General features: G+C 64.7%; 1 protein-coding gene across 6 annotated transcripts; it reads right to left on the bottom strand.

The window, feature by feature from the left end:
• Positions 1-1,382: 1,382 nt before the first annotated feature.
• RBMS2 (RNA binding motif single stranded interacting protein 2) lies at positions 1,383-25,718 on the bottom strand. 6 transcript variants are annotated; one of them, XM_037883705.2, is made up of 14 exons: positions 25,462-25,718; positions 12,998-13,188; positions 10,532-10,590; positions 10,028-10,119; positions 8,862-9,019; positions 8,430-8,509; positions 7,734-7,843; positions 6,576-6,622; positions 6,267-6,360; positions 3,899-3,949; positions 2,734-2,844; positions 2,572-2,652; positions 2,040-2,126; positions 1,383-1,547 (listed from the first exon to the last, which is right to left on the bottom strand). In XM_037883705.2, exons 1-13 carry the CDS (start codon positions 25,525-25,527, stop codon positions 2,046-2,048), a joined length of 1,221 nt encoding a protein of 406 aa, XP_037739633.1. In that variant the 5' UTR covers positions 25,528-25,718; the 3' UTR covers positions 1,383-1,547; positions 2,040-2,045. The 6 variants fall into 6 exon arrangements, with proteins under 6 accessions (XP_037739633.1, XP_037739634.1, XP_043388549.1 ...); XM_037883706.2 differs by having other exon boundaries at positions 12,998-13,185; positions 25,462-25,715; XM_043532614.1 differs by having other exon boundaries at positions 8,862-9,013; positions 25,462-25,654.

Below are 25,718 nucleotides of genomic sequence, written 5' to 3'. Positions count from 1 at the left end.
GGGTGCGGGGTGGAGCCCCATCGTCCTCCTGTGGCCTGTGCCGACCGGCTGTTCCTACCGCAGTGAAGAGCAGCGAGGGGGGAGGTTGTGTGTCACCAATCGGCTGTTCCCCCCCCCGTGCACGGATCCCAGTGGTTGGGGGGGCAGGGAGGTCACCACGACGGCAGAGTGGGGTCTGCTGGCACGGTCTGGAACGCGGGCAGCGAAGGCACTGTGTATCCCACAGGGCGGACGGGGCCGAGCCGGTGCCGGGTCCCCTCGGGCTTTCGGTGCGTGGGGAGGGGAGGCAGACAGTGGATTCCGTCGCCGGGGCGGAGAGTCCGGAAGCACAAGACGTCACTGGTGACGCAGAAAGCGGCACGAGGCTTTTGGAAGGGGGGCGAGGGCCGAGTCCGGAGCCCTGACCCAGGCGCGGGGCGAGTCCACGTCCGTAGCATCCAACAGGAAAGGAAAGGGGCCGGAGCAGAGACCACGAATCCCCCCAGTCCAAGCTGGAGTCCAACACGTGCAGCAATCCTGTCCGGCGAAGCTCAAGCAGGGAGAAGATTAAGGATCCTAGAGGTTTCCTGGAGCTGTGTCCTGGCCCAGAGTTCGCGACCAACTTTTCCCCTGCCCAAAATCCTGCCAGCCAGTGCCCGATGCAGCGTATCTCCCGCCTCATCCTCCCGTTGGAAAGTCACGGATTCCTGCCAGGCTTGTCTCATTAGATCCTGGGTTTTTTTAGTGTTTCTTTTTTCTTTTCTTTTTTTTTTTTTTTTTTAAAAGACTTTTTCCTTTTTTATAAAACCCGGGAGAAAAAAAGCAAAAAAACAATACAATAAAACGTGGGGCTTTTTTTGTAGGTTTTTGCGGCGTGTTTTTTCTTTTCTTTTAAAGCAACCCCTTCCCCCCCCCGGGAAAAATTCTTTATCCTACAGTGGCATTGAGGCGTGGAGAAGCATCCAGAGGGGAGCTGGGGGCGGGGGGGGAGAACGGGCGGAATCCGTCGGGGAGCAGTACAACCAAAACCAAACCCCCCTCAAAATAAACCTGTTCAAACGTTGCATATTTTCCCTTTAAAAAAAAGAAAAGAAAAAGAAAGGAACAAAAAAAGTAATCCTTAATTGACAAAAGAAAACGACGATTGTCCCAGAGAGTTGAATCTGCAGCCTCTCCGCTCCGGGGCAGCCAGATCCACCCACCTGGATCAACCCTTTCCTTAAAGAACCACCCAGAAAAAAGGGGTTTCTCCAAAACAACGACAAAAAAATAAACCAAACACATTTGTTTTCCTCATATTAAAACAGGCCTCAGTCCGTCTGTCCGTCCGCACGGAGTGGATCTGGTGACCCAGCCCCCCCATTCCACCGCTTTGGTTCCTTGGTGAGCAGAGTCTATTGCCGGGTTTTTTGTTTGTTTGTTTTTTTACAAAAAACTGTTTTCTTTGCAAAAGAAAGAAACGAACGAAGAAAAAAAAATGGATTCGATCTTCTAGATGCAGCACAAATCAAAGAGGAGGTGGCGTTCTCCCTCGGGGCGAGTGCTCGGAGCAGAGACGCCTGGTCCAGCTGAAGAGGGAGAGAACGGTTCACTGATACGGGGGGTTGCAATGAGCCGAGGGGACAGGCCCCATGTCCCATCCCCCTGAGCCAGCCAGTGTCCACCCTGGGGCTGGATCAGACCTGGCACCCCCTACAGGGGAAAGGCCCCATGCCCCATTCCCTGACCCCAGTGGCCAGCCAGTCTGCCCCCCTGGGGCCAGATTGGGGCTGGTGCCCCCTGCAGGGGAAAGGCCCCATGTCCCATTCCCTAACCCCAATGGCTGGTCAGATTGGGGCCAGCGCCCCCTACAGGAGAAAGGCCCCATGCCCCATTCCCTGTCCCCCAGAGCCCACCAGTCCCCTGCCCTGGGGCCAGATTGGGGCCAGCGCCCCCTACAGGAGAAAGGCCCCATGCCCCATTCCCCCGCCAGCCAGTCTCCTACCCTGTGGCCGGATTGGGGCCAGCGCCACCAAGAGGGACAGGCTCTCGTCCCTTGAGACCGCCCCCCCAGCCCTTACCTGCCGTTACTTGCTGTACTGATAGGAGTAGGCGGCGTGGTCTGACGGAGACTCGACAGCCACTTGGCTCTGCTGGCCGCTGTTCTCCTGAAAGGCAGCCAAGCCCAGGGAGCTTAGGGGGGTGGGTGGGGGTGGCCTCCCCGTCTGGCCCCTGCACCCCCATCCTGACCAGCCTCTTTGCTCCCAGCCAATGCCCCGTGCTGACCTGATGCCAGCTGGAGACAGGCGTCCCCGCCACTTCCTGTCCTAGCCTGCCAGGGCAAGGTTGCTGTGTCGGCTGCTCAACAGCCATCATACCCCACCCCAGAGGTGGCTGCATTTCAACGCAGGGTGCGTGATCCCCGGGTTCCTTACTGCTGCGTCGGCTGTCCAGCGGCTGCCACGTCCCACCCCAGAGGCGGCTGCCTTTCAGAGGTGGGTTGGGAGGCGTAGCGCGGCGGAGGGGTGAAGGGGAGATTAGAACCTGCAGCTGACGGATGTGGCAGGGGCTTGCCCCTCCAGCTGTGCCCCCAGCCTGGAACAGGGCCCTTACCTCAACTGAGATGCTGGAGGAAGGCACGGGCGTGTACTGAGGGATGTAAGCTCCTTGCAAAGCTGCTGCCGCTGGCATGTACTGGGGAGGGAGAGAGGAGAAGTCAGGGGGCGGCTGGTGCCCAGAGGAGCCCACGCCGGTGCCGGCGGACGGGGGCCTTACCGTGCCAGTGCTACTGAGGGAGAGGTGGCCCAGCTGCTGGGTCAGGGGGCCCATCATGGAGGCGGGCTGGATGGAAATGGTGTGGTCCATGGTCGGCGTCAGCACCGTCCCCTGCGGCAGAGAGGAGAGAGGTTGGAGAGCGGCCGGGGGGGGGGGGGCTGGGAGGAGAGAGACCTGGCAACGGGGGGTGCTAAGCGCCACGGGAGTCGGTACGGCCAATCAGCACAGGGCCGGGGACGGAGCCTGGGGCCACGGGAGCCGGTACAGCCAATCAGCACAGGGCCGGGGGCGGAGCCTGGGGCCACGGGAGTCGGTACGGCCAATCAGCACAGGGCCGGGGACGGAGCCTGGGGCCACGGGAGTCGGTACGGCCAATCAGCACAGGGCCGGGGACAGAGCCTGGGGCCACGGGAGCTGGTACAGCCAATCAGCACAGGGCCAGGGGGGGAGCCTGGGGCCACGGGAGTCGGTATGGCCAATCAGCACAGGGCCGGGGGCAGAGTTTGGGGCCACGGGAGTCGGTACGGCCAATCAGCACAGGGCCGGGGGGGGGGAGCCTGGGGCCACGGGAGTCGGTACGGCCAATCAGCACAGGGCCGGGGGCAGAGTTTGGGGCCACGGGAGTCGGTACGGCCAATCAGCACAGGGCCGGGGGGGAGCCTGGGGCCACGGGAGTCAGTACGGCCAATCAGCACACGGCCGGGGGCAGAGTCTGGGGCCACGGGAGTCGGTACGGCCAATCAGCACAGGGCCGGGGGGGAGCCTGGGGCCACGGGAGTCGGTACGGCCAATCAGCACAGGGCCGGGGGCGGAGCCTGGGGCCACGGGAGTCGGTACGGCCAATCAGCACAGGGCCGGGGGGGGAGCCTGGGGCCAGCTGAGAACCGGGCACCAGAAAGGCCCTTTCCCTGGTGGGAAGGCTGTACAGGAAATGATGTCAGAGACCACACGAGGGACAGGAAGTGATGCGTATAGTCAGTCGGTATCATTTCCTGTTGGCGATGAAATCCCGGTGAGCAACAGGAAGTGATGCATTTGGGCCCCACGGCTACCAGGAAGTGATGTCAGAGCAGCCTCATTGGCCCTGCCCTGCAGCTGCCCCCCTCCCCTGGGCCCGGAGACAGGGGAGCCGCCCCGAGGGGTGGGGGGCTGGGCTGGGCCTCACCGTGGGCTGCATGAGGTACGACTGGTGGTGCATCCAGGACGGGCTGTGAACCTGCGGGCGAAGAGGGGTGTCAGCGGGGCCCGGCTGGGGGGTCTCACCCCGACACGGCCCCCAGCCCCCGACGTGGCCCCCCAGCCAGGGGTCTCACCCCGACACGGCCCCCCAGCCCCCGACGTGGCCCCCCAGCCAGGGGTCTCACCCCGACACGGCCCCCCAGGCCCCGACGTGGCGCCCCAGCCGGGGGTCTCACCCCGACACTGCCCCCCAGCCCCCGACGTGGCCCCCCAGCCGGGGGTCTTACCCCGACACGGCCCCCCAGCCCCCGACGTGGCCCCCCCAGCCGGGGGTCTTACCCCGACACGGCCCCCCAGCCCCCGACGTGGCCCCCCAGCCGGGGGTCTCACCCCGACACGGCCCCCCCAGCCCCCGACACACACCCCCAGCCGGGGGTCTCACCCCGACACGGCCCCCCAGCCCCCGACACACACCCCCAGCCGGGGATCTCACCCCGACACGGCCCCCCAGCCCCCGACACACACCCCCAGCCGGGGATCTCACCCCGACACGGCCCCCCAGCCCCCGACACACACCCCCAGCCGGGGGTCTCACCCCGACACGGCCCCCCAGCCCCCGACACACACCCCCAGCCGGGGGTCTCACCCCGACACGGCCCCCCAGCCGCCGACACACCCCCCCAGCCGGGGGTCTCACCCCGACACGGCCCCCCAGCCCCCGACGTGGCCCCCCAGCCGGGGGTCTCACCCCGACACGGCCCCCCAGCCCCCGACGTGGCCCCCCAGCCAGGGGTCTTACCCCGACACGGCCCCCAGCCCCCGACGTGGCCCCCCAGCCAGGGGTCTCACCCCGACACGGCCCCCCAGCCCCCGACGTGGCCCCCCAGCCAGGGGTCTTACCCCGACACGGCCCCCCAGCCCCCGACACACACCCCCAGCCGGGGATCTCACCCTGACACGGCCCCCCAGCCCCCGACACACACCCCCAGCCGGGGGTCTCACCCTGACACGGCCCCCCAGCCGCCGACACACCCCCCCAGCCGGGGATCTCACCCCGACACGGCCCCCCAGCCCCCGACGTGGCCCCCCAGCCAGGGGTCTTACCCTGACACGGCCCCCCAGCCCCCGACGTGGCCCCCCAGCCAGGGGTCTTACCCTGACACGGCCCCCCAGCCCCCGACGTGGCCCCCCAGCCAGGGGTCTTACCCCGACACGGCCCCCCAGCCCCCAACACACACCCCCAGCCGGGGGTCTCACCCCGACACGGCCCCCCAGCCCCCGACACACACCCCCAGCCGGGGGTCTCACCCCGACACGGCCCCCCAGCCGCCGACACACCCCCCCAGCCGGGGGTCTCACCCCGACACGGCCCCCCAGCCCCCGACGTGGCCCCCCAGCCAGGGGTCTCACCCTGACACGGCCCCCCAGCCGCCGACACACCCCCCCAGCCAGGGGTCTCACCCCGACACGGCCCCCCAGCCCCCGACGTGGCCCCCCAGCCAGGGGTCTTACCCCGACACGGCCCCCCAGCCCCCGACGTGGCCCCCCAGCCAGGGGTCTTACCCCGACACGGCCCCCCAGCCCCCGACACACACCCCCAGCCGGGGGTCTCACCCCGACACGGCCCCCCAGCCCCCGACACCCCCCCCCAGCCGGGGGTCTCACCCCGACACGGCCCCCCAGCCCCCGACACACACCCCCAGCCGGGGGTCTCACCCCGACACGGCCCCCCAGCCCCCAATGTGGCCCCCCAGCTGGGGGTCTCACCCCAACACGGCCCCCAAGCCCCCAACGTGGCCCCCCAGCTGGGGGTCTCACCCCGACATGCCCCAACAGCCCCAGACACAACCCCCCAGCCAGGGGTCTCACCCTGACACGGCCCCGCAGCCCCCGACACAACCCCCCAGCTGGGGGCCTCACCCTGATCCAGCCCCTGACAGGCCCCCCCAGCCCCAGACACAATCCCCCAGCCGGGGATCTCACCCCGACCCAGTCCCCCAGCCCCTGACACAGCCCCCCAGCCGAGGGGTCTTACTCCGACACAGCCTGCCAGCCCCTGACACGGCTCCCCCAGCTGGGGGTCTGACCCTGACAGGCCCCCCCAGCCCCCGACACAACCCCCAGCCGAGGGGTCTCACTCCGACACGGCCCGCCAGCCCCTGACACGGCTCCCCAGCCGAGGGATCACACCCTGACAGGCCCCCATCAGCCTCAAACACGGCCCCCCCCAGCCGGGGATCACACCCCAACACAGCCACACAGGCCATGACACGGCCCCCCACCTGGGGGGTCACACCCTGACACAGCCCCCTTCCCCCTTGGCCAGGCCCCCGGCCACCCCCCCGCGCTGGTACCTGGTAGGAGGACATGGGAGACGGGAGGTAAGGGGCGAGCGTGGTCTGAGCAATCATCCTGTTGGGCGCCAGGCTGTAGGGGGTCGGGTAGAACCTGCGAGGGGAGGAGGGGGCCGGGCGTCACAGGGTTAAACTCCACGGCGGGCGGCACAGAAGGGGGGAGAGGAGGCAACCCCCCCCCCGCCCCCAACACACACAGAAGCATGGCCCTTATGGGTTAAACTCCCCTGTGGGATGCACAGAAAGGGAGTGTGGCCCCCCCCAGCACACATAGGGGGGAATGAGAGGGAGAAGGACACAGGGACTCACCCGTTCTGCAGAGCCGTGGTGGGGTCGTAGGTCAAGGTCATGCCACTCTGTGGGGACACAACACCTGGCTCAGGCCTGCCCAGAAGCGCAGCCCCCCACTCCCGGGTACAGGAACGCCCCCATCCTGCCTCCACGACCCCCAAGGCAGCCACTGCCCTGACACAGCATCTCAGGGACTGACCCCCCCACCACACCCCCCAGACGAGAAGGGGCTTATCAGCCCCACACACACATCCATGTCTCCCCCCAATATGGTAGAGAGACCCCCCCCGCCAGCTCATGGGTTGGGGGCACACCAGAGTTGCCAACTTTTTAGTTACACAAAACCGAACACCCTTGCCCTGCCCTGCCCCGCCCCGCCCCTTCCCCAGGGCCCCGCCCCTGCCTCGCCCCTTCTCTGGGGCCCAATCCCCCACTCACTCCAGCCCCCCTCCCTCGGTCACTTGCTCTCCCCCACCCTCACTCACTTCCACTGGGCTGGGGCAGAGGGTTGGGGTGCAGGAGGGAGTGAGGGCTCCCGGGTGCAGGAGGGGGCTCCAGGCTGGGGTGGGGAGTTAGGGTACAGGAGGGGTGTGGACTCTGGGAGGGAGTTAGGGTGCCGGTTCCGACATGGGAGCAGGGAGTTCAGGGTGCAGGCTCCAGTCAGGCAGCGCTTACCTCCGGCTCCCCACCTGCCCTGGCACCGCGCTGCTCCCGGAAGCGGCTGGCATGTCCGGCTCCTAGGCAGAGGGTCAGCCAGGCTATGCGCGCTGCCCGTGACGGCAGACCCCGCCCCCGCAGCTCCCATTGGCCGCAGTTCCCGGCCAATGGGAGCTGCGGAGCTAGCGCTGGGGCCGGGGCAGCACACGGAGCTTCCCTGATTGCCCCTGCGCCTAGGGCCGGACATGCCAGCTGCTTCCGGGGAGCTGCGCAGAGCCAGGGCAGTGGGGAGCCTGCCTTAGCTCCGCTGCGCCGCCGACCAGACTTTTAACCAGGGTCCCTTTTCGACCGGGCGTTCTGGTCGAAACCCGGGCACCTGGCAACCCTGGGGCACGGGACCCTGCAGCCCCTCCTTGGTCCAGGGCCAGAGAGCGGCGGGGGATCTCTCTGGAACAGGGGGAAAAGGGGACCCCAGGCTGGGCAAGGGGCCGATTCCCACCCCCCGGGAGCCGGTCTCACCGAGTCGCCGTCCCGCGGCCAGGCCCGCCCGTTCTGCACGTATTTCCCCTGGGGCTGGCGCTTCTTCTGCCCCCCATCGGCAAACTTGCAAAGCAGCGGATCTGAGGGGGCTGCCCAGAGACAGAGGCAGGCGTCAATCCCGACCCGCAGCCCCCCTGCTAGCCCAGCCCTGGGCTCCCCCCATGCTCTGCCGGGGCCCCCCAATCCCGACCTGCAGCCCCCCTGCTAGCCCAGCTCTGGGCTCCCCCCATGCTCTGCCGGGGCCCCCCAATCCCGACCTGCAGCCCCCCTGCTAGCCCAGCTCTGGGCTCCCCCCACGCTCTGCTGGGGCCCCCCCAATCCTGAGCCGCAGCCCTCCCTACTCCCGACCCAAAGCCCCCCTGCTAGCTGAGCCCTGGGCTCCCCCCACGCTCTTCCGGGGCCCCCAATCCTGACCCGCAGGCCCCCCTGCTCCCGACACACAGCCCCCGTTCCCCACCCCCAACTCTGCCGGTGCCCCTCACTCCCGACCCGCAGCCCCCTGCTGTCCCGAGTTCAGCCTGGCAGGAGTTAAACCTGGAAGGGAAGGGTCCCATCCCCCAGGAGAGTCACTATATAACAGCCCCCTGCCCGGCTCCCGCTGCCCGGGTTCCCCCTTTCGTGCCCCCCGGGTTCCCCCTTGGGTGCCCCCCATCCCCGCAAGGCCCTGCCGCCCACCTGGGATCCCCGGGGGGGTCTTGATGTATTTCCCGTTGAAGTGGGTGATGATGGCTTCACACTTTTCTGTGGACTCCATTCTGGTGGGGGGAGGGAGAGAAGGCCTGAGCCCAGCACCAACGCCCCCCAGCACCAACACCCCCTCCCCCCTCCCGTGCCAACGACCCCCAGGGCCAACGCCCCCCTCCCCCCTCCCGTGCCAACGACCCCCAGCGCCAACGCCCCCCTCCCCCTCCCGTGCCAACGACCCCCAGCGCCAACAGCCCCACTCCAACAGCCACCCCCAGTGCCAACATCCCCCTCCCCATCGCACGCCGACAACCCCCAGCGCCAACGTCCCTGCGCCCACAATCCCTCCCCCCACCAACATCCCCATCTCCTCCCGTGCCAATGACCCTCCCCCCAGGGGTGCCCCGGGCTGGGGGCTCTGACCTGGCGAAGCCGACACCGCGGCTGGTGCCGTTGGGGTCACGCAGGACGCGGGTGGAGATCACCTGCCCGAAGGGTTTCAGCATCCCTTCCAGCTCCTGCTCGTCCACGCTGAGCGGCAGGTTGGAGATGTACAGGTTCGTGGGGTCCTGCTCCTGTTGCTATGGAGACACGGCAGTGAGGGGCTGCCCAGCACCCCCCAAAGGAGCCCCCCAGGGTCTCCCCTCCCCTGAAACTGGCCTCTGTGTGGGGAATTACCTCCTCTCCCCCTGCCCCATGGGGCTACGGGTCAGGAGTGAGGTGCAGAGCTGGGGGGAGCCCAGGGCTGGGCTAGCAGGGGGCTGTGGGTCGGGAGTGATGGGCACCGGCAGAGCTGGGGGGAGCCCAGGGTTGGGCAGGCAGGGGGCTGTGGGTCGGGAGTGAGGGGCACCGGCAGAGCTGGGGGGAGCCCAGGGCTGGGCTAGTAGGGGCTGCGGGTCGGGAGTGAGGGGCACCGGCAGAGCTGGGGGGGAGCCCGGGGCTGGGCTAGTAGGGGCTGCGGGTCGGGAGTGATGGGCACCGGCAGAGCTGGGGGGAGCCCAGGGCTGGGCTAGTAGGGGCTGCGGGTCGGGAGTGAGGGGCACCGGCAGAGCTGGGGGGAGCCCGGGGCTGGGCTAGCAGGGGCTGCGGGTCGGGAGTGAGGGGCACCGGCAGAGCTGGGGTGGAGCCCGGGGCTGGAACGTTCGGGGAGCAGGGGGCAGCCGGGCTCCCCGTCCTGGGACAACACCCCAAATTTCAGAACTTTTCCCTGTCCCGGGGCAGGACGGAAAGTCCAAATCTGGCCTGGGAAGAATCGTCCACAGCTCCGGCCTGGCCTGAGATCAGGCCCCGTCCGTCCCCCCCACCCCGGGCCGAGAGAGCCCCATGGCCCCGATTCTCCAGTCGGCTTGGCGCCCCCCCAAAGCCACCTGGGCAAAGCTGGTGCCCAACCAGCTGCAGGGTGAGTCACAAACCTGCAAAGCAAGTGTCACATCCTTGGGGGGACAGGGGACCCCCCAAGGTGGTGGGGGCCCGGGAAGGGAGCTCCTACAGCTGGAACCATTAACCTTTCAGTGCTTTAGGAGGAGGCCAGTGGCTGGAACTCCCCCCCACACACACCCTCCACACCCCCCAACATCCGGGGCCCTTACCTTTGCCATCTGGGCCTGCACCCCGCTGGCCTTCAGCGCCGTCACGGCCTTCTGCGCCGCCGTGGGGCTGTCGAAATCGACAAAGCCGTAGCCTGCGAAAGAAGGAGGGGCTGTGAGGGGGGACCCAGATCGGGGGGGTGGGGGCAGGGAGGGGGACCTAGCAGCCTCAGACCAGCGCGTGTCTGTTGGATATTGAGGATATTGAGGAAGTTTTTTTATCTTAAAGCCCTTTATGGGATATTTTGCTTCCCACCACCCTGCGACCCCCTCACCCAGCGCTGAGATGCAGCTGGCTCTGGGGCGGGGCGCAGGGGTAGGTTATACAGGGATCCCTCGCCTGGCTCTGCGATGTGGCTGGGTCTGGGGTGAGGCGCAGGGACTGGGTATATCGGGACCCTTTGCTGGAATTTATCCAGAGCCCAGACTTCAGGGGAAAGCAGCAGGGGGGTTCCCAGGAACCAGTGACCCCCCCCCACAGCGCCACTGTGGGGCACCGGGCCTCACCTTTGCACTTGTTGGTCGTCTTGTCCAGGATGGCTTTCGTGGAAACGATTTTGCCGTATCTGGGGAGGGGGGGGGGGATGCCAAAGAGAGGAGTTACCGTGGGCATGGGGCAGAGCGGCCAGCGGGACCCCCTAACAGGGCATCCCACAACGCCTGCCACCCCCAAACCTCACCCGGCACGGAGCCAGTGGCTGCCTCTGCAGGGGCTGGTTATACAGGGACTGCTCGCCCAGCGCTGAGATGCGGCCAAGTCTGGGGTGGGGCTGGTTATACAGGGATCCCTCGCCTGGCGCTGAGATGCGGCTGCCTCTGGGGTGGGGCAGGGGGCTGTTTAACAGCCACACTGATTTAGGCCAGGAAGTGAAGGCGAATCCTGCAGCCAGGGTGGGGACTGCGGACGTTGGGGGCAGAGCTCGGGGAGCTTCAATAAACTTGGGGCGAATTCCCACTGGTGCCAGCTAAGAAAGATCCCCCAGCTGGGAAAGGGTTAGACGAGGAATTCCCAGGGGGCAGCCCTCCCCCTCTCCACAGGCCCCACTGAGCAGCTGCAAAGCCAGGGGTGCGGGGGGCTGGGGATCCCCAGCGGGACAGTTTCCAGAACCCCCCCTCCAGCACTGGGGGTCAGGAGATTTCCCCTCCCCCAGGATGCCGCAGCCAATGGGGGGGGCCTTTAAAGGGCAGATGCCTTCTGAGCCCCCCACCATCACCACAAGACAGGGAAGGGAAACAGCCCATCCCCCCTCCGGGTCAGCCCGGCCGGATTTCCTGGCGGGGAGGGACCTGAGACAGGCAGGGTGGGGGAGGAAATCCGACCAGCTGCTGGATTGACCAAGTCCCTGGCGCTGCGCGGCACCGGGGGACCCCATGAGCCCAAAGGCAGGGCAGGGAACGTGGCAGGGGCCCATGGCCCTGGATAGACACCAGCCATGGAAATGGGTGGTGGGGAAACTGAGGCGGGGGGAGGAGGAGTCAACAGCACAGGTGGGAAGAGAACCCAGGAGTCCTGGTTTCCATCCCCTCCTCCCCCTTCACTCTAACCACTAGCCTCTGCTCCCTTCCCATTTTACCTTTCCCCGTGCCTCAGTTTCCCCATCCGCAAATTGGGGCCCAATTAGGGAGGCTGAATTAACCCTTCACAAACTGTGCGGGAGCCGGCAACCCCGCGCAGCACAAGGGGGTGAAGCCATGTCACAGCGGGAGGCGCCGGGCCCTGGGAAATCGGGGTGTGATGTGAAACACCCTGTCCGTCCCCGTCCCCCCCCGAATCCTGATCCATCCCTGAAGGAGTTATCCCCCCCCCCCGCCCCCCGCAGCTGAGAGCAGCTCCCAGAGCCCCTCCCCCCGCGAATTCCTGATCGGAACTGCAAGGGCCTGCCAGGGCTGGCGCCGGCTCTGGGCCGCTTCCAGCATTCCCGGCCGGGGTGAGCTGAGGTTACGGCAGCGACAGCCCCCCCCGGCCCATGCCAGCTCCTGGGCCACTGCAGGGCCAGATCCACCCTCCATGGATGCTGCCCAGCAGGGCCCCCCACCCCCTCCGGAGCCCCTCACGTCCCCCCACCCCCGGCCAATGCAGAGATCCAGGGGGACAGTTTGACCCAGTCCCTGCGGGGCACCGGACTCAAAGCCCTTCCCAAAATGGGGCGATGGCCCCACGCCGCTGGGCCCGATCCCAGCTCACCAGGGGTTTTGGCAGAGCTGGGGGGGAGCCAAGGGCTGGGCTAGCAGGAGGCTGTGGGTCGGGAGTGAGGGGCACCGGCAGAGCTGGGGGGAGCCCAGGATGGATTCTTGTCCCCAAAGGAAACCAGTGGCTGCGGTGATCTGGGAGTGCTGGGGCGGGGGGTCGGGGAGACGTGTGGGGGGGTGTCTCTGGCTCTGTTCAGAGCCCCTGACAGAAGCAGCACTGGGGTGGGGGGGGACAAGCCCCGGGGTTGCGGCCGCATCTCAGCCTCTGGCTAAGGTCTAAGGGAGCGTCCAGGGTACCCCATGTGCCCCATGTGGGACACCCCCCATGTCAGATCCCCCATTTCCCACCCACCCCATTTGAGACACCCCCCATCTCCCGCCCCCCCATGTCAGCTCACCCCCATCTCCTGCCCCCCCCACATCGGACACCCCCCTATCTCCTGCCCGTCAGACCCCCCCATCTCCCGCCCCCCCCCCACGTCGGAAACCCCCGATCTCCTGCCCGTCAGACTCCCCCATCTCCCGCCCCCCCACGTCGGACACCCCCCATCTCCTGCCCGTCAGACCCCCCCATCTCCCGCGCCCCCCCCCCATGTCGGACACCCCCCATCTCCTGCCCGTCAGACCCCCCCACCGTCCCCCATTTCTGCACCCTATCTGGGGGATGTGTCGGCCCCGTATCCCGCCCTGATGCCCCCTGGGGGGAACCCTCCCTCAGGGGTTCAGACCGACCCCCTCCCGGGAAGCAGCCAGCCCCCCGCCCGGCCCCTCCCCGCGCCGTACGGCTGGCACAGCTTGACGAGGTCCTGGTCGGTGGTGCCCGGGTGCAGGCCCCGGATGTACAGGTTGGTTTTGCTCAGCTGGTCCCCGCCGCCCCCGCCGCCCCCGCCACCGCCGCCGCCGCCGCTGCTGTTGTTGTTGCTGCCGCTGGGACTCGGGGGCGCCATCTGCTGGGCCACTGCCACATAAGGCTGCTGGGAGACAAGAGGGGGAGGAGCTGGTGAGCGGGGGGCGGGGCTCCCGAGGGACGTTGGTGGGGGAAGTGGGATCCGCGGCTGGCTGGCTCACGTTTCCCCTCCGGCTCTTTGAATCTTTCCTCCTGCCCCGGCCTACTTTCCTAATTCCCAGGGATCTCAGGGAGCCGCAGAGAGAGGCTGCCTGCCCCCTCCTTAGCGGGGAGGGGAGAGGGATGGGGTGGCAGGCTGGGGCAGTGGACAGAGAGCAAAGGGAGCTTTCACTGAACCGAGGCCGGATTGTAACAACCTCCTGCCTCAGGCTGCTTCCAGAGCGCGCCGTGCCCCCCCCCCCCCCCCCCCAGTGCTGGGGACATGCAGCCACCCCTGGGGAGGAGCATGGCAGGGGGCTGAGATGCCAGGGTGACCCCTCACTGCGTTCCGTGACGCTCACAGGGGGGAGGGCAGGGCTGTGGGTTTCAGGGGCCAGCTTGGGCGCTGACTCTGGGGGTGCTCCGGAGCTGGAGCACCCACCAACCGCCCCCGCGATCAGCTGTTCAGTGGCCTGCAGGAGGTGCTGGGGGGGGAGGGAGAAGACTGGGAGGATCAGGGCTGGGAAGAGGCGGGGGCTTGGAGGAAGGGGTGGAGTGGGGGCGGGGCATGGGGCAGAGCAGGGGTGGGAAGGGGCAGGGCGGGGGCTTGGAGGAAGGGGTGGAGTGGGGTGGAACAGGAGGCGGGGCGGGGGTGGAGTGGGGGCTGGGTGTGGGGCAGAATGGGAGACGAGCACCCCCAGGATCTGAGTAAGTTAGCACCTATAGGGGCCAGTTTAAACCATCCTAGGTACAGTCAATGGCATGAGGCTGGGGGGGGGTCTGTGCGGGCTGAGTCTGAGGGGGTCGAACCTGAGGCTTCACCCCCCAAAACCATCCCCCCACCCCTGGAGACAAGTTCTGGGCTCCCCCCTGCAGCTCTGCCGGTGCCCCTCACGCCCGACCCACAGCCCCTCAGCCCTGGGCTCCCCATACCCCGCTCCCCCCCCCTTTGGTTGTCAGGACTCCTGGATTCTGATCCCAGCTCTGCCATGGCCCCGCCGTGCAACCCTGGATGAGTCCCTTCCCCCACCCGTGCCTCAGTTTCCCCATCTGCCCCGCTGCCTGGGGGGGTATGTTATTAGCACGGCCCTCGACCGGCTGGGCCTGCTGGCTCCTCGGGTTTATCTCCCGGCGCAGGACGGCGCGGGGAGGGAGGAAGCTGACTCAGCTGCGGCAGGAGGTTCCCCTGCGGAAACCCAGCCGGATTCCTCCAGGGCCACAGCCCCAGCCTCCAAAGCGCCCACCGGCCCCCAGCCCGGCCTCGAACCTTCCGGCCACGCTGAGCGCCCGCCACGAGCCCCGGGCCGCGCTCGCCCCCAGGGGGCGCTCTGGATGCCGGTGGAACCAGCACCCGTGTAAGGCGCCCGCCACCCTGCACAGCAGAGTCAGCTGAGGGGCTAAGGGATGGGCCAAGGTCACCGTCCAGAATAGGCGCCAGGAGCCCGGGCTCCCAGCCACCGGCCACGTGCTCCTTGGGGTTCTGGTGACGCTGGTCGGCCGCTGCCCCGGGCCCCAGGACAGAGCCAGAGGGATGCGCCTGGCAGCACCTGGGGCGGGGGGGGGGGCGGGATTCCTGGGGCGGGGGGGGGATTCCTGGGGCAGAGCCTGGGGGGCGGGAACACACACACACCCCCTTGCTGAACTGCAGGCCCCGTGTTCAGTTCAGCCACAGGGCGAGCACAGGCAGAGAAATGCCCCCCACCCCCCCCAGCTCCCGCCTGCCTGGAACCAACCCCAACTCAGGCCTGGAGGGAGGGCTCAGTCCCTAACCCCTGGGCCGCTGTCAAAGCCCTTCGCAGCTGGACCCCTATCTCCCGCCCCAGACCCAGCAGGGCAGGATGTGCACGGAGGGATGGAAGGGAGGGGCCGTGCGATGCACGAGGAGAGCCAGAACGCTCGTGCCCCAGCGTGCAAGGGGCGTGCAATGCACATGTGGGGCCGGGGACAGCAACTCCCTACTCCCCAGGCTGGGCTGTGATTTGCTGAGTGAGGTCACGGGGGCGGGGGGGGGGGGGGAGAATCCGCTTCGCCCTGTGTGGGCGTCACTCCACATTGCAAAACCGCTGCAGTGTTCAGGAAGGGCTGGCTCAGAGCTCAGGAGAGGCCCAGGGCTGGGAGAGCAGGGGCTGCGGGTCGGGAGTGAGGGGCACCGGCAGAGCTGGGGGGAGCCCAGGGCTGGGAGAGCAGGGGGCTGCGGGTCGGGAGTGAGGGGCACCGGCAGAGCTGGGGGGAGCCCAGGGCTGGGTTAGCAGGGGCTGCGGGTCGGGAGTGAGGGGCACCGGCAGAGCTGGGGGGAGCCCAGGGCTGGGTTAGCAGGGGCTGCGGGTCGGGAGTGAGGGGCACCGGCAGAGCTGGGGGGAGCCCAGGGCTGGATGGCAGGGGGCTGCGGGTCGGGAGTGAGGGGCACCGGCAGAGCTGGGTGGGGGGGAGCCCAGGGCTGGGCTAGCAGGGGGCTGGGGGTCGGGAGTGAGGGGCACCAGCCCCTCCCTGCCTCCACCTCAACCCTCTGCCCCTGCACTCTCAGCCCTTCGCTCTCAGGCTCTGGCTGCTCCTGGGGCCATTGGAACCATGTGATCAAAGCTGCTCCGGTCAGCAGGAGGCCTGTGCCGGCCACGTCTGCCCAGCACCCAACGCTGATCCCACGGGAATGGTACCACCGGCTTCCCTGGGCCCAGGCGCCGAGAGGCGTGGGACACGGCAGGGCCGCTCACCGTGAGGATCTCCCTCTGCGGAACCCGGCTCCCTGCTCCCTGACAGCAGCGGCACGAGGGGCTGGCCCGGGGCAGAGCTTGGGGCTGGTCCAATGCTCCTCCCTGGCAGCCGGTACCAGCCCAGCCCAGCCCGGCATGGGAGCGTCTCTGGGGCGCTCACCCCACTGACAGACGCGGAGTTGGAACTCACCCCAGAATGTGCAGGGCCTGCGTGCACGAGGCACACAGCATCGGGGCCTCACAACAGCTACGAGTCTAGAACTCAGGCCCCCCTGCTCCGAAAGCCCCCAGCCCCACTGAGTTCATGGGGGACTCTCCAGCGGCACAAAGTAGTATGGGGTCTATGGTCCACCCGTGAGCAGTCCTTGTGCCATCCAGCAGAGGGCAACGCCAAAGGCCCACATGCACTGGCTCATCAGCAAAGCTTTGCTCTGCCCAGGGAGCCCAAAGCCCTTGGCAAATACTCATCTATCAACTCCTCCTTGTGAGTTACTGCTGGGGAAACTGAGGCACAGTGTGGGAAGGGGGTGGGAGGTGCCCGAAGTGAGTCCAGAGCCAGGTGGGAGCAGAGTCGCCTTCACAAAACCAGAGAGAGAAATGAGTCTTTCTCAGGACACTAGGAGGGACCCCAAATTGAACAGGATCAGGGCCAGCGCCAGAGACCTGGGAGGGGAAAGGGGCTCAGACAGGGTGAAACAGAACCAGGTCAGGGACGAATGTCAGAGTGGAAACGCCCACTTGAGTTTCCCTGACACCCCTTTCCTCATTTGAAGCTTTCCCGATGCACAAGAGAAGGTGATCCGTTTACTGAGCGGGGCGGAGAGCCAGGACTCCTGGGTTCTCACCCCACTTTGCTGCAGGATCTTGAGCAAGACATGTATGTGCCTCAGTTTCACACACCCCCCCGTCCCAAGGATTTCTGCAGCCAGCCCACACCTTGTGGCTGAGCTACACCCAATCTTTGCGAAAGCCCCATCTCGAGGTACAGCCTTCCAAGTGACGGAGAAACCCCACATGCCTCGGGCATCGGGTCCAAGGATCAGTTCCCCCTCCCTGTTCACAACCTGGGCCCTACGTCTCGTCGGGGGGGCTCTGGCTTCACCTCCCAGCCACCGGCTCTTGCTCTGCCTTTGCCACCGAGACTGGAGGGCGGAAAACCTCCCGTCTCGGCCCAGCCAGCCACGAGGGGCAGGACGCGGGTCCACGCAGGCAAGAAAAGAAACACGCTTCAAGCACATGACTTGGCCCCTGCCACGTTCTCAGCATCGTGTTTGAACCTGGTTATTCTGAGAGGGTGGACGGGACGCGAGCTCCTGTCCCCTCCGCTGCTCATTTCGCTGCCGGGCTGCGGGAGCCGAGCACACGGTTTCCCCCAAAGCTGCCGGTGGCTTCAGAGAAGCCCAGGTGGTATGTCGGGGTGCGGCAGCGAGGTGGACGGAGACAGCTGCCAGGGGAGGGGTGGGAGGTATGGCTGAGTTGGTAGTTAAATGGGGGGGGGGGTCTGCAGGACGTGGAAAGCAACATGGTACAGCGGGCTAGTTTCACCCACGTAGGGGTGGGGGTGGTTCAAAAAGCCCAGGGGAGTTAGGTGCCAGACTCCTATTGTGTGCCTAACTCCCTTAACCCTTACCAAAATCCCGCCCTTAGGCCCCCATATTGCAGCGCTGTCCCCATGAAGCCGACAGGACTCTGCATCTGGGGGGAGGGCGTGGCCCAGAGACCCCCGGCCACGGCAGATCTCGCCCGTGCCAGAGACGCGGCATGTCCAGGGCGACAGGAAGCGTTAGAGACGGGTGGGTTTGGAAGAATTGAGGCCACAAATCTAGGTGGGATTGAGAGCAACGGGGTGGGGGGGTTGGTGAATCGAACGTTGGCAGAGGGAGGGACGTGTCAGGACACCTGGGTTCTCCCCAGCTCCAGGAGCAAGGTTGGTTTAGGGGCCTGGCTGTGAGGCTACCTGAGTTCTTCTCCCAGCAACACCATGGCCCCAGCCTGTGACCTCAGGCAAGTCTCCGCAGTCCCTGGATTTCCCCTCCCTTGTCTCTTCAGACCGGAAGCTCTCTGGGGCAGGGACCCTATGTACAGCGCCTTGCGCCACCAGCGGTCGGGCTGCTACCGCACTACACCCAGGGAAGGAGCGCCAGCCGGACAGAGCGTCTGAAACGGCACAGCTTCTGCGCCAAAGCTGCTCCGGAGTTTGTCAACCAAACCAGGGAAAACACCGGTTTGTGGCAACCGAAACCGTCCGTGGAAATGCGCCGGTTTTGATGCCGCGGGTTCCCGGGCCAGGGTAGGATTTCAGGTCAGAACCAGAGATGCGCCTCCGCCCCGGAATAGCCAACAGCCCAGTGATCAGAGCATGGCAATGCTGGAAACCCCGATGCCACTCCCTGCTCCGCCTGATGCAGACCTCTGCTTTCCCCAGGCGAGGGCCCTGACCACCAGGCCGTCGGGCCCGTGTCTGCCACTGGCCCAGCCGGTGTGTAATTATTGTACAAAGTGGAACAGCTCCAAGCAGGCAGCTGGAGAGAGGGCTGGCCTGGTGGAGCCCTAAGCTGGGATGTGCCGGCGAGATCGTCAGTTTTCCTCTGACAATCCAAGGCTGAGACGGTAAGAGCTTAACAAATACACGGTTATTGAAGGAACAATCACCCCTTGGCTTGAGTTCTTGGCCCACCCCAGAGGTGAGTGGAATGGAATGATCTAAAGTATGTTGGTACAGCGCCGAGCACAGCTGGGGCCGGGTCCATGCCCGGCGCTCGTAGGCACGAATTGCTTCTCCACCTTGGGGTTGCTTTAAAAAAAAGTGGCGGGTTTCCATGTCTTGCCAACGCTCATGATCTTATCGCGAGCCTCACACTATCTGGTAAAAAGAGCAGGAGGACTCGTGGCACCTTAGAGGCTAACACATTTATTAGAGCAGAAGCTTTCGTGAGCTACAGCTCACTTCATCGGCGGCTGCTCTGAGCACTATCTGGTGTTCCTCTGAAAGACCCGGCTCCGGGAGCCGGCGGGTCAGGCGAGAATCTCGGCTTTAATTTGGAAAAAAAAAAACAAAAAAAACCCAAAGAGTAAATTTCTAGCCCTCCTGGTTGCAGGGAAAAACCCTGAAAACGTGACCTGAGTGTGACCCCCAAGGCTCAGACACAAGGAGGCTCTGAAGAAGAATTTAGATAAAATCTCCCTGACTTTCAAACCAAACTCATGATTTTGGAGGCTCAGGGTTGGCCCCTCCAGAGTGAAAACAGACCGGTCAGTTTCACACTCCCTCCCAGTCAGTTTCACTCTGGGGTTCTCAGGCACTAGAGGGGGCCCTGAGAGGAAGGCAGGGTGGTGGGGAAGGCCCAGTTCTGGGCCAGGAGTCCAGCGAGCTCAGTTCAACTCCTGGTTCTGCCACCACGTCACGGCAGCTCCGTGCCTCAGTTTCCACAGCTGCAAAACAGCGCTGACGCTGACCTCCTTTGCAAAGCTCTTGGAGATACAAGAATTCGGGGGTGGGGTGGGGGGGTTGCCATCGTTATTAAAACGCTGTTTCTGGAGGAAATATTTGTTCTGAGCTAAAGTTTGGTCAACGTCTCCGAGAATTTAAAAACAAAACCCACCAAAACCGATACAAAACTCACAAACGCGGGAGCCCAAATTTACTGGGACCGTTCCGAAAACCGAGATCACTGTGAAAAAGGGAGCTCCAAGCCACCGCTCCGGTCTGGATTCACCCACCAGCTCCTGCAGTGCCCCTTGCAGGACTCAGTCACAGAGGGGCAGAACCCTCCAGTGATGCTGGACTAGGCCAGCAGGAGAATTGTCCCCTCTCTCTCTCTCCCGCCCGCCACAGGAAATGGTTGGTGACATCACTAATTATCACCACAACACATGCCTGGGCAGTGATGCCAGCTGGGTGTGGCTGATACCATGACATTCCTCAATGCCTTTTTGTTTTTTTTTCCCTTCCAGTGCTACCTACATTTGCAGAGATTTATTGCGGGCGGAAGCTGCTGTTTGGCAGTGGGGCTGCAGGTCAGCCGGGGGGTCATAGTCCCCAGCACCCACTGGCTGCGCCAGGTTTGCCAAAGAGCGGAGTTGCCAGGAAGCAATGCCCAGGAGCGGGCATTTTGTACAGCGCCTGGCATACCGGGGTGCCAGCCTATGGCGGGGACGCCTCGATGTTACCGTAAGACACCTAATAAATCACGTAAAGCGCCCGGCAATGGGGCCTTGACTGGAGCACCTGGGTGCTATCCTGTTACCCCTAATTAATAATGATATTACAAGGGCAACATTTCACCACACAACTCCCAGTGTGACTCTCTCTCCGAGCCCCTCTCGAAAAACTCGACCACTTGTTTTCGCGCCTTGCTGAGATCTTTGCAAGCTCCAGGCCCGATCTGTGGGTGCGGGGCCTTTGGGAAGCTTGGCCTAGTTGATGTACCCAGCGCCCCGCCTCACACAGACGTTTAGCCCTTCCAAAGCTCACGGCACGTCTCAGGAGTGGGAAGTGAGGCATGTGGGGAAACTGGTGCAGGATCGAGGTTCATTGGACAATTTTTTTTTTTAAACTAACAGAAACATCAAAAACTGTCAGGTATAAAACGAACAGCGCCGAGCGCCGCTCCCACAGAATGTGACCGAGGGTGGGCAGGATCATTAACCTCATTTCACAGATGCGGAAGTTGAGGCCCAGAGCAAGAAATGACTTGCTCAAGATGCTAGGACCAGGCCTCCTGGATACCAGGCCATACTTTACCACGAGGCCACACAGCCTCCCCGTTGCTCAGATTTCCATAGGGACACCTACACGGCCATGTTGTAATTATTCTGCTCAGAATTGGGGTCCCCCCGGGCGCCCCAACACCGCAATTCCTTTTTCAGGCGTGGGGCCTGCCGACTCAGACCCAGAGACCCTAGTCTGGCCTCCTGCATGTCCAGGACCCCACCCCCACACGCCTGTAACAGACCCCGAACCTCTGGCTGTGTCACTGACATCCTCAGATCCTGGTGTCAAGACTCCACGTTACAGAGAATCCACCATTGACACTAGTTGAAACCTGCAAGTGCCCCGAGCTGCAGAGGAACGCGAACCCCCCTCCCCCCGCCCCCGCCCACCACCACCAGGGTCTCTGCAAACCTGACCAGGAGGGAAATTCCTTCCTGACCCCAAATCTGGGGATCAGTTAGACCCTGAGCATGTGGGTGAGACCCACCCGCCAGACACTCGGGAAAGAATTCTCTGTCGTAACTCAGAGCCCTCCCCAGCCAGTGTCCCGTCCCCGGCCGGTGGAGATATTTGCTAATCGTTGCAGATCGGCTGCATGCCATTGTGGGCAGTCCCATCGGACCGTCCCCACCATAGACTTAGGTTTTGTGCCCCCCGCTCCCCTTGGCGGGCTGCTCACTCAGGTTACCCAGACGAGCCACTGGGGCAGAGGGGCCTGCTCCAGTGCATAGTGTCTAGTTCGCACTGGGCAGGAGCAGGTCAGGGCCCCGCTGAGCCCAGGCAGCTCGCAAGCGAAAGCCTGTGGGCCCGAGGGTTTCATTTCAAAGCTAACAAGAGGGGCTGGTTCTTTAACCCATGATGTCAAATATCTCTGGGACCAGCACAGCCGCTTCCCAGAGCTCTGCCAGCCCACGCCAAGTGCCATGGGGCCCTGGCCCACGAATGGGGCTCCTGGGTGCTACCGTAATAGACCTAAATAATGCACAGCGCCTAGCACCATGGGACCCTGGCCCATGACTGGGGTTCTTAGCTACGTCTATCCTGCACACTAAAGGCTGGGCTCTGACTCAGGTTTGAGGCAAGCCCCACTTCTGTCCACATACAAATCAGTCTGGCTCAGGACCCAGACCCTAGGACCTGCTGGAGCAGGGGAGTGAGGTCTGAACCGAGTCCCACTGTGATTTAGGTCTCAGCCCTGTCATTTCGCAGTGTGGACGCAGACCCGAGACAGAGGCGTGGATGCAGCGGCGTGGCTGGGAGCCGCGGTTCCAGCAAGCGTTAACCCAGGCGGGTGATGCGGTGTGGACGGACGACCCAGCATGGGCTCGGAAGCACCGAATCCACGGACGGGTTCCCAAAGCCGTGTGGACATCCCAGGAGGCGCAACCCTCGTGCTAACGGACGAGGATCCCAGAAGAAGCGCCAGGAGGGCAGAGAGAGGTAAGAAACATGCTCAGGGCGCAGACTGGCCTGAGCCATCACAGGTCAAAGCTCCTGGAGGGGTCACGCGCTAGAAACGAGGAACCGCAGGAGAACGAGAGCGAGACGCGCCCCAGAACAGGAGCCAGGACCTTGCCTGGGAGGGGGAGACCCGGGGCCACGTCCGAGGGTTTGTCTACAGGTCCCGTGCTGCGCCGGTGCAGCTGTGGTGTGTAGAGAAGACACTACCTACCCCAATGGGAAATCAGCGTGGTGAATTCACCGCCGCGAGAGGCGGGAGCGGTGCTGCTCAGAGAAGCGCTCCTGCCAACAGAGCACTGTCTACACTAGGTTGGTCTAACTGCATCGCTCAGGGAAGTATGTTTCCCGTAGCGATGTAGTTACACCGACATAAATCTGTAGCGTAGACCACACCGGAGTCTCCCCCATGCCCGGTACGTGCCCTGACCCCTGGGTTACTGTGTGGTCGGTTCCTCCCCCCAGTCCCCGAACATGGAATGGAAACAAATTTCAAAACCTCAACATTTCCCACAAAATGGAGTTTTTCTCCAGCCAGCCCTGGTACTGACCCACCTGCTTTACGGCTTACACCAATCTCTTAGCGAGCCGGATGAGCCCAGAGTAGGGGACAGATTATCCCATGTGGGCTAAAGGGCAGGATCTTACATCGTCCTCTAAAGCATCTGGTGCTGGCCCCCGTTGGAGACAGGACGCTAGGTGGCCCTGGAGTCTGAGCTGAGTTCCTGTCCACTCGAGATATTGGTTCTAGCTCGACCACAAGATATGGGCTGGGTGCAGGAACAGCAAGTTCCTTTGGCCTCTGCTAGGCAGGATTATCTGGCCTTAAAAGTCTATGAAGCTATTCGTCGTGGTAGTTTTATGCAGCAACTAGAAACTCCACACCCGGATCAGAGCCTCATCAACCTGGGCTGCTCAAAACAAAACAGTACCAGCCACCAAGCCACTGGACCCCTTTAAATACGCAAAATCAGTAAGTAACATGTCTCAGCCCAAGAAATGGCCTAAATCGCAGAGCTCCCTGCAGAGTATTTCCACTCATTCGAGATGAGTAACTCAGACAGTCAGCAAATTATGAGGCAAAAATTCCCCTAACTTCAGGGAAGACGTATTCTGACTCCCCGCGTCCCCAGCTGCATTACAGACGTCGGGGGTGGGGCTGTTTTGTGGCTGAGAACTGCCCACGTGGGGTGGAGTGGCTGCGTCTTCGGGCGGACCGTGTCCCCGTATCCCAGATCCCGACTGGAAACCCAGACCTACCAAACCCCTGGACAACGCACTCACACCCAGCAGCTCCTCCACAAGGCCACACACCACTCCGATGACTGTGCGGTGCCCACCTTGCTGCTTCCCCCCCTCCGCCCCACGGACGGTCACACACAGACTCACCAGTACGACACCCAGGCACGACCGTCGCACGCGCGCCAACCCAGACACACTAGAGCAAATTCACCAGCATGTCATCAGACTCACCGCCACACACATCAACACGGCATCTATGTTACAGGTGCACACCCCAACACCGCTGCCCCAAATACAGGCCGGACACGCACCAGCAGTTACAGGGAGACGACCCGGGCGCACAAAGACAGACAGACGCCAAAAGCACCCAAAACACGTGCCGACACCCCCCGGACACTCCCGCCGACAGAAAAGGCTGGCGCAAGTACGCTGCGGACAACACACGCGCTGATCCCCCAGGCTCGCACACGCGAACCCGCCACGGGCCCACACGCTCCCCTGGAGAAAGTTCAGTGGGTTGGAAAGTGACAGATCTCGCACACACAAAGGAATGATTTTAAATCTGCACAGCTGGCTTCTCGGAGCCCTCCACTTTCCTCCCCATCTCCTGCCGTACTGGCATTGGCGGCCTGACTCGGTGTGGACCCTGGGGGGGGGCGGGGGGGGGCGGACACTCGGGGTGGGTGACGGGGCCTGTCAGTCATGGCTTCTGGTTGGGGAGTTCAGCCTGGCTGGCTGGAGCTGCAGACTCATCTCCAACGCTCAGGACATTAATGTCACGGGGACAAGAGGGGGTGGGGGGAATCCAAGCCATGGTCTGCAGAAGGGAGCCCCGAAAGGGCAGGGAGAGGTCTGGATTACAGAACCATCTTTCTGGGTGTAATCTGGGGTCCAAGTGGGGGTCAAAGAACATGGGGGTGGTATTGGAGGCCCCCTGGTGCTGCACGAATCCCTGCCCCGTGGGACCGAGAGAGGCCAGCTGTTATGCACTGCTATGGGGGGGGGGGGTAAGGGCACAAGGGTTCTGCCCACCGGGGTGGCACTGTGGGAGAAGAGGCTTGTGAAGGGCAGAGGGTCTCGCTGGGATTCAGAGACATGAGAATTCACCCACCTGCCCCCCCCCGCCCCGCGCCCCAGTCTGCTCTGCAGACAAGGAAACTGAGGCACAGAGGCTTGTCCCCCCCCACAAGGTCACACCGCCAGCCCGTGGCAAAGCTGGGACTAGAACCCAGGAGTCCTGGCTCCCCGTCCCCAGGCCCCACTGTGTTAACCACCAGGCTACACTTCCCTCCCAGAGCTGGGCATAGAACCCAGGAGTCCTGGCTCCCCGTCACCTCCCACTCTAACTCACGAGACCCCACTCCAAATCCCAAATCTAATCCCAGCAAGACCCCAAACCCCCTAACTCTGACCCCAATGCCCAATAACACCCCCCTCGCGTTCTGCCTGGCACAAGGGGGACACAGCCCCTCCCCGACCCCTTCCCCAGCGCCCCCCAGGTAGCCCCAGAGCCAGCCATAGCCAGAGGGAGGTGGGGAGCAGACGGGGGTTCCCCCGCTTGGCACCCACGTGCCTCCGTCCATGGGAATCTGGTGCCAGGCCTGGCCTGCCTGGGCTATTCACCCACCAATCAAACCCGTCTCCCCGGAACACGGGGACCTCGCTCTGCCCCTGAACCCCGAGATGGAGGTCAGACCCCGCCACCCCCCAGCCCACCCCCACACTCCGGGGCTGGGGGCGGGGGGGACGGGGACGCAGCTCAGCTGGGCCCGGGCGCGGGGGGCGGGGGGGGGTGCCCGGAAAAGCGATTCGAGCAGCGCGGCGGGGCGGGGGGGGGGGGGGGGGGCCCAGATCTTCACCCTGGGCGGTGCGGGGGGGGGCGATGTGGGGGGGGGGCCCTCAACTTCCCCAAGCACAAAGGCTAACTCGGGCTGGCCTGAGCCGGCCCCGCGGCTCCCTGGGGGGGTGCAGGGAGCGCGGGGGCCTGGGAACCCCCCCCCCACTTCTCCCCTCCCGGGGAGCCAAGGGCATTGGGGCGCGCTGGGGCGGGGGGGCCAGGCGGAGCCGCTTTTCCTACCTTCTTGCTGGTCTTATTGTAGCCAAATGTGGCGATGGCGGCCCGGGGCTGGACGGAAAGTAACATTTTCCTGCCTAATGTTACGGGCCTGGGAACGGGGCGGGGGGGGCCGCTGGAGGGGGGGGGGAGACGGGGCTGCTGGCTGACGTCACACCCAGGGAAGCCAGCCTGGAATCCGGGGCTGGGATGACAACTTTCCACTGGGTCCTAGCGCCCCGGGGAAGGAGCGGCGCCCGAGGGAGGGGCCGGTTCTCCTC

This window comes from Chelonia mydas, chromosome 20 (genome assembly GCF_015237465.2).
Source record: "Chelonia mydas isolate rCheMyd1 chromosome 20, rCheMyd1.pri.v2, whole genome shotgun sequence".
Lineage (NCBI taxonomy): Eukaryota > Metazoa > Chordata > Testudines > Cheloniidae > Chelonia > Chelonia mydas.
Note: the sequence above shows the minus strand (reverse complement) of the source record. Positions and strands in the feature narration are given on the sequence as shown.

Bases quoted from the DNA above. Each gene is read 5' to 3' on its own strand.
- RBMS2 (XM_043532611.1), bottom strand. From the start codon at position 25,527: ATGTTACTTTCCGTCCAGCCCCGGGCCGCCATCGCCACATTTGGCTAC. The intron at 10,591-12,997 runs GTACGGCGCGGG...CCCCCTCCCCAG, and splicing joins CTCGTCAAGCTGTGCCAGCC to ATACGGCAAAATCGTTTCCA. The intron at 2,127-2,571 runs GTAAGGGCCCTG...GCTGCCTTTCAG, and splicing joins CCTCCAGCATCTCAGTTGAG to GAGAACAGCGGCCAGCAGAG.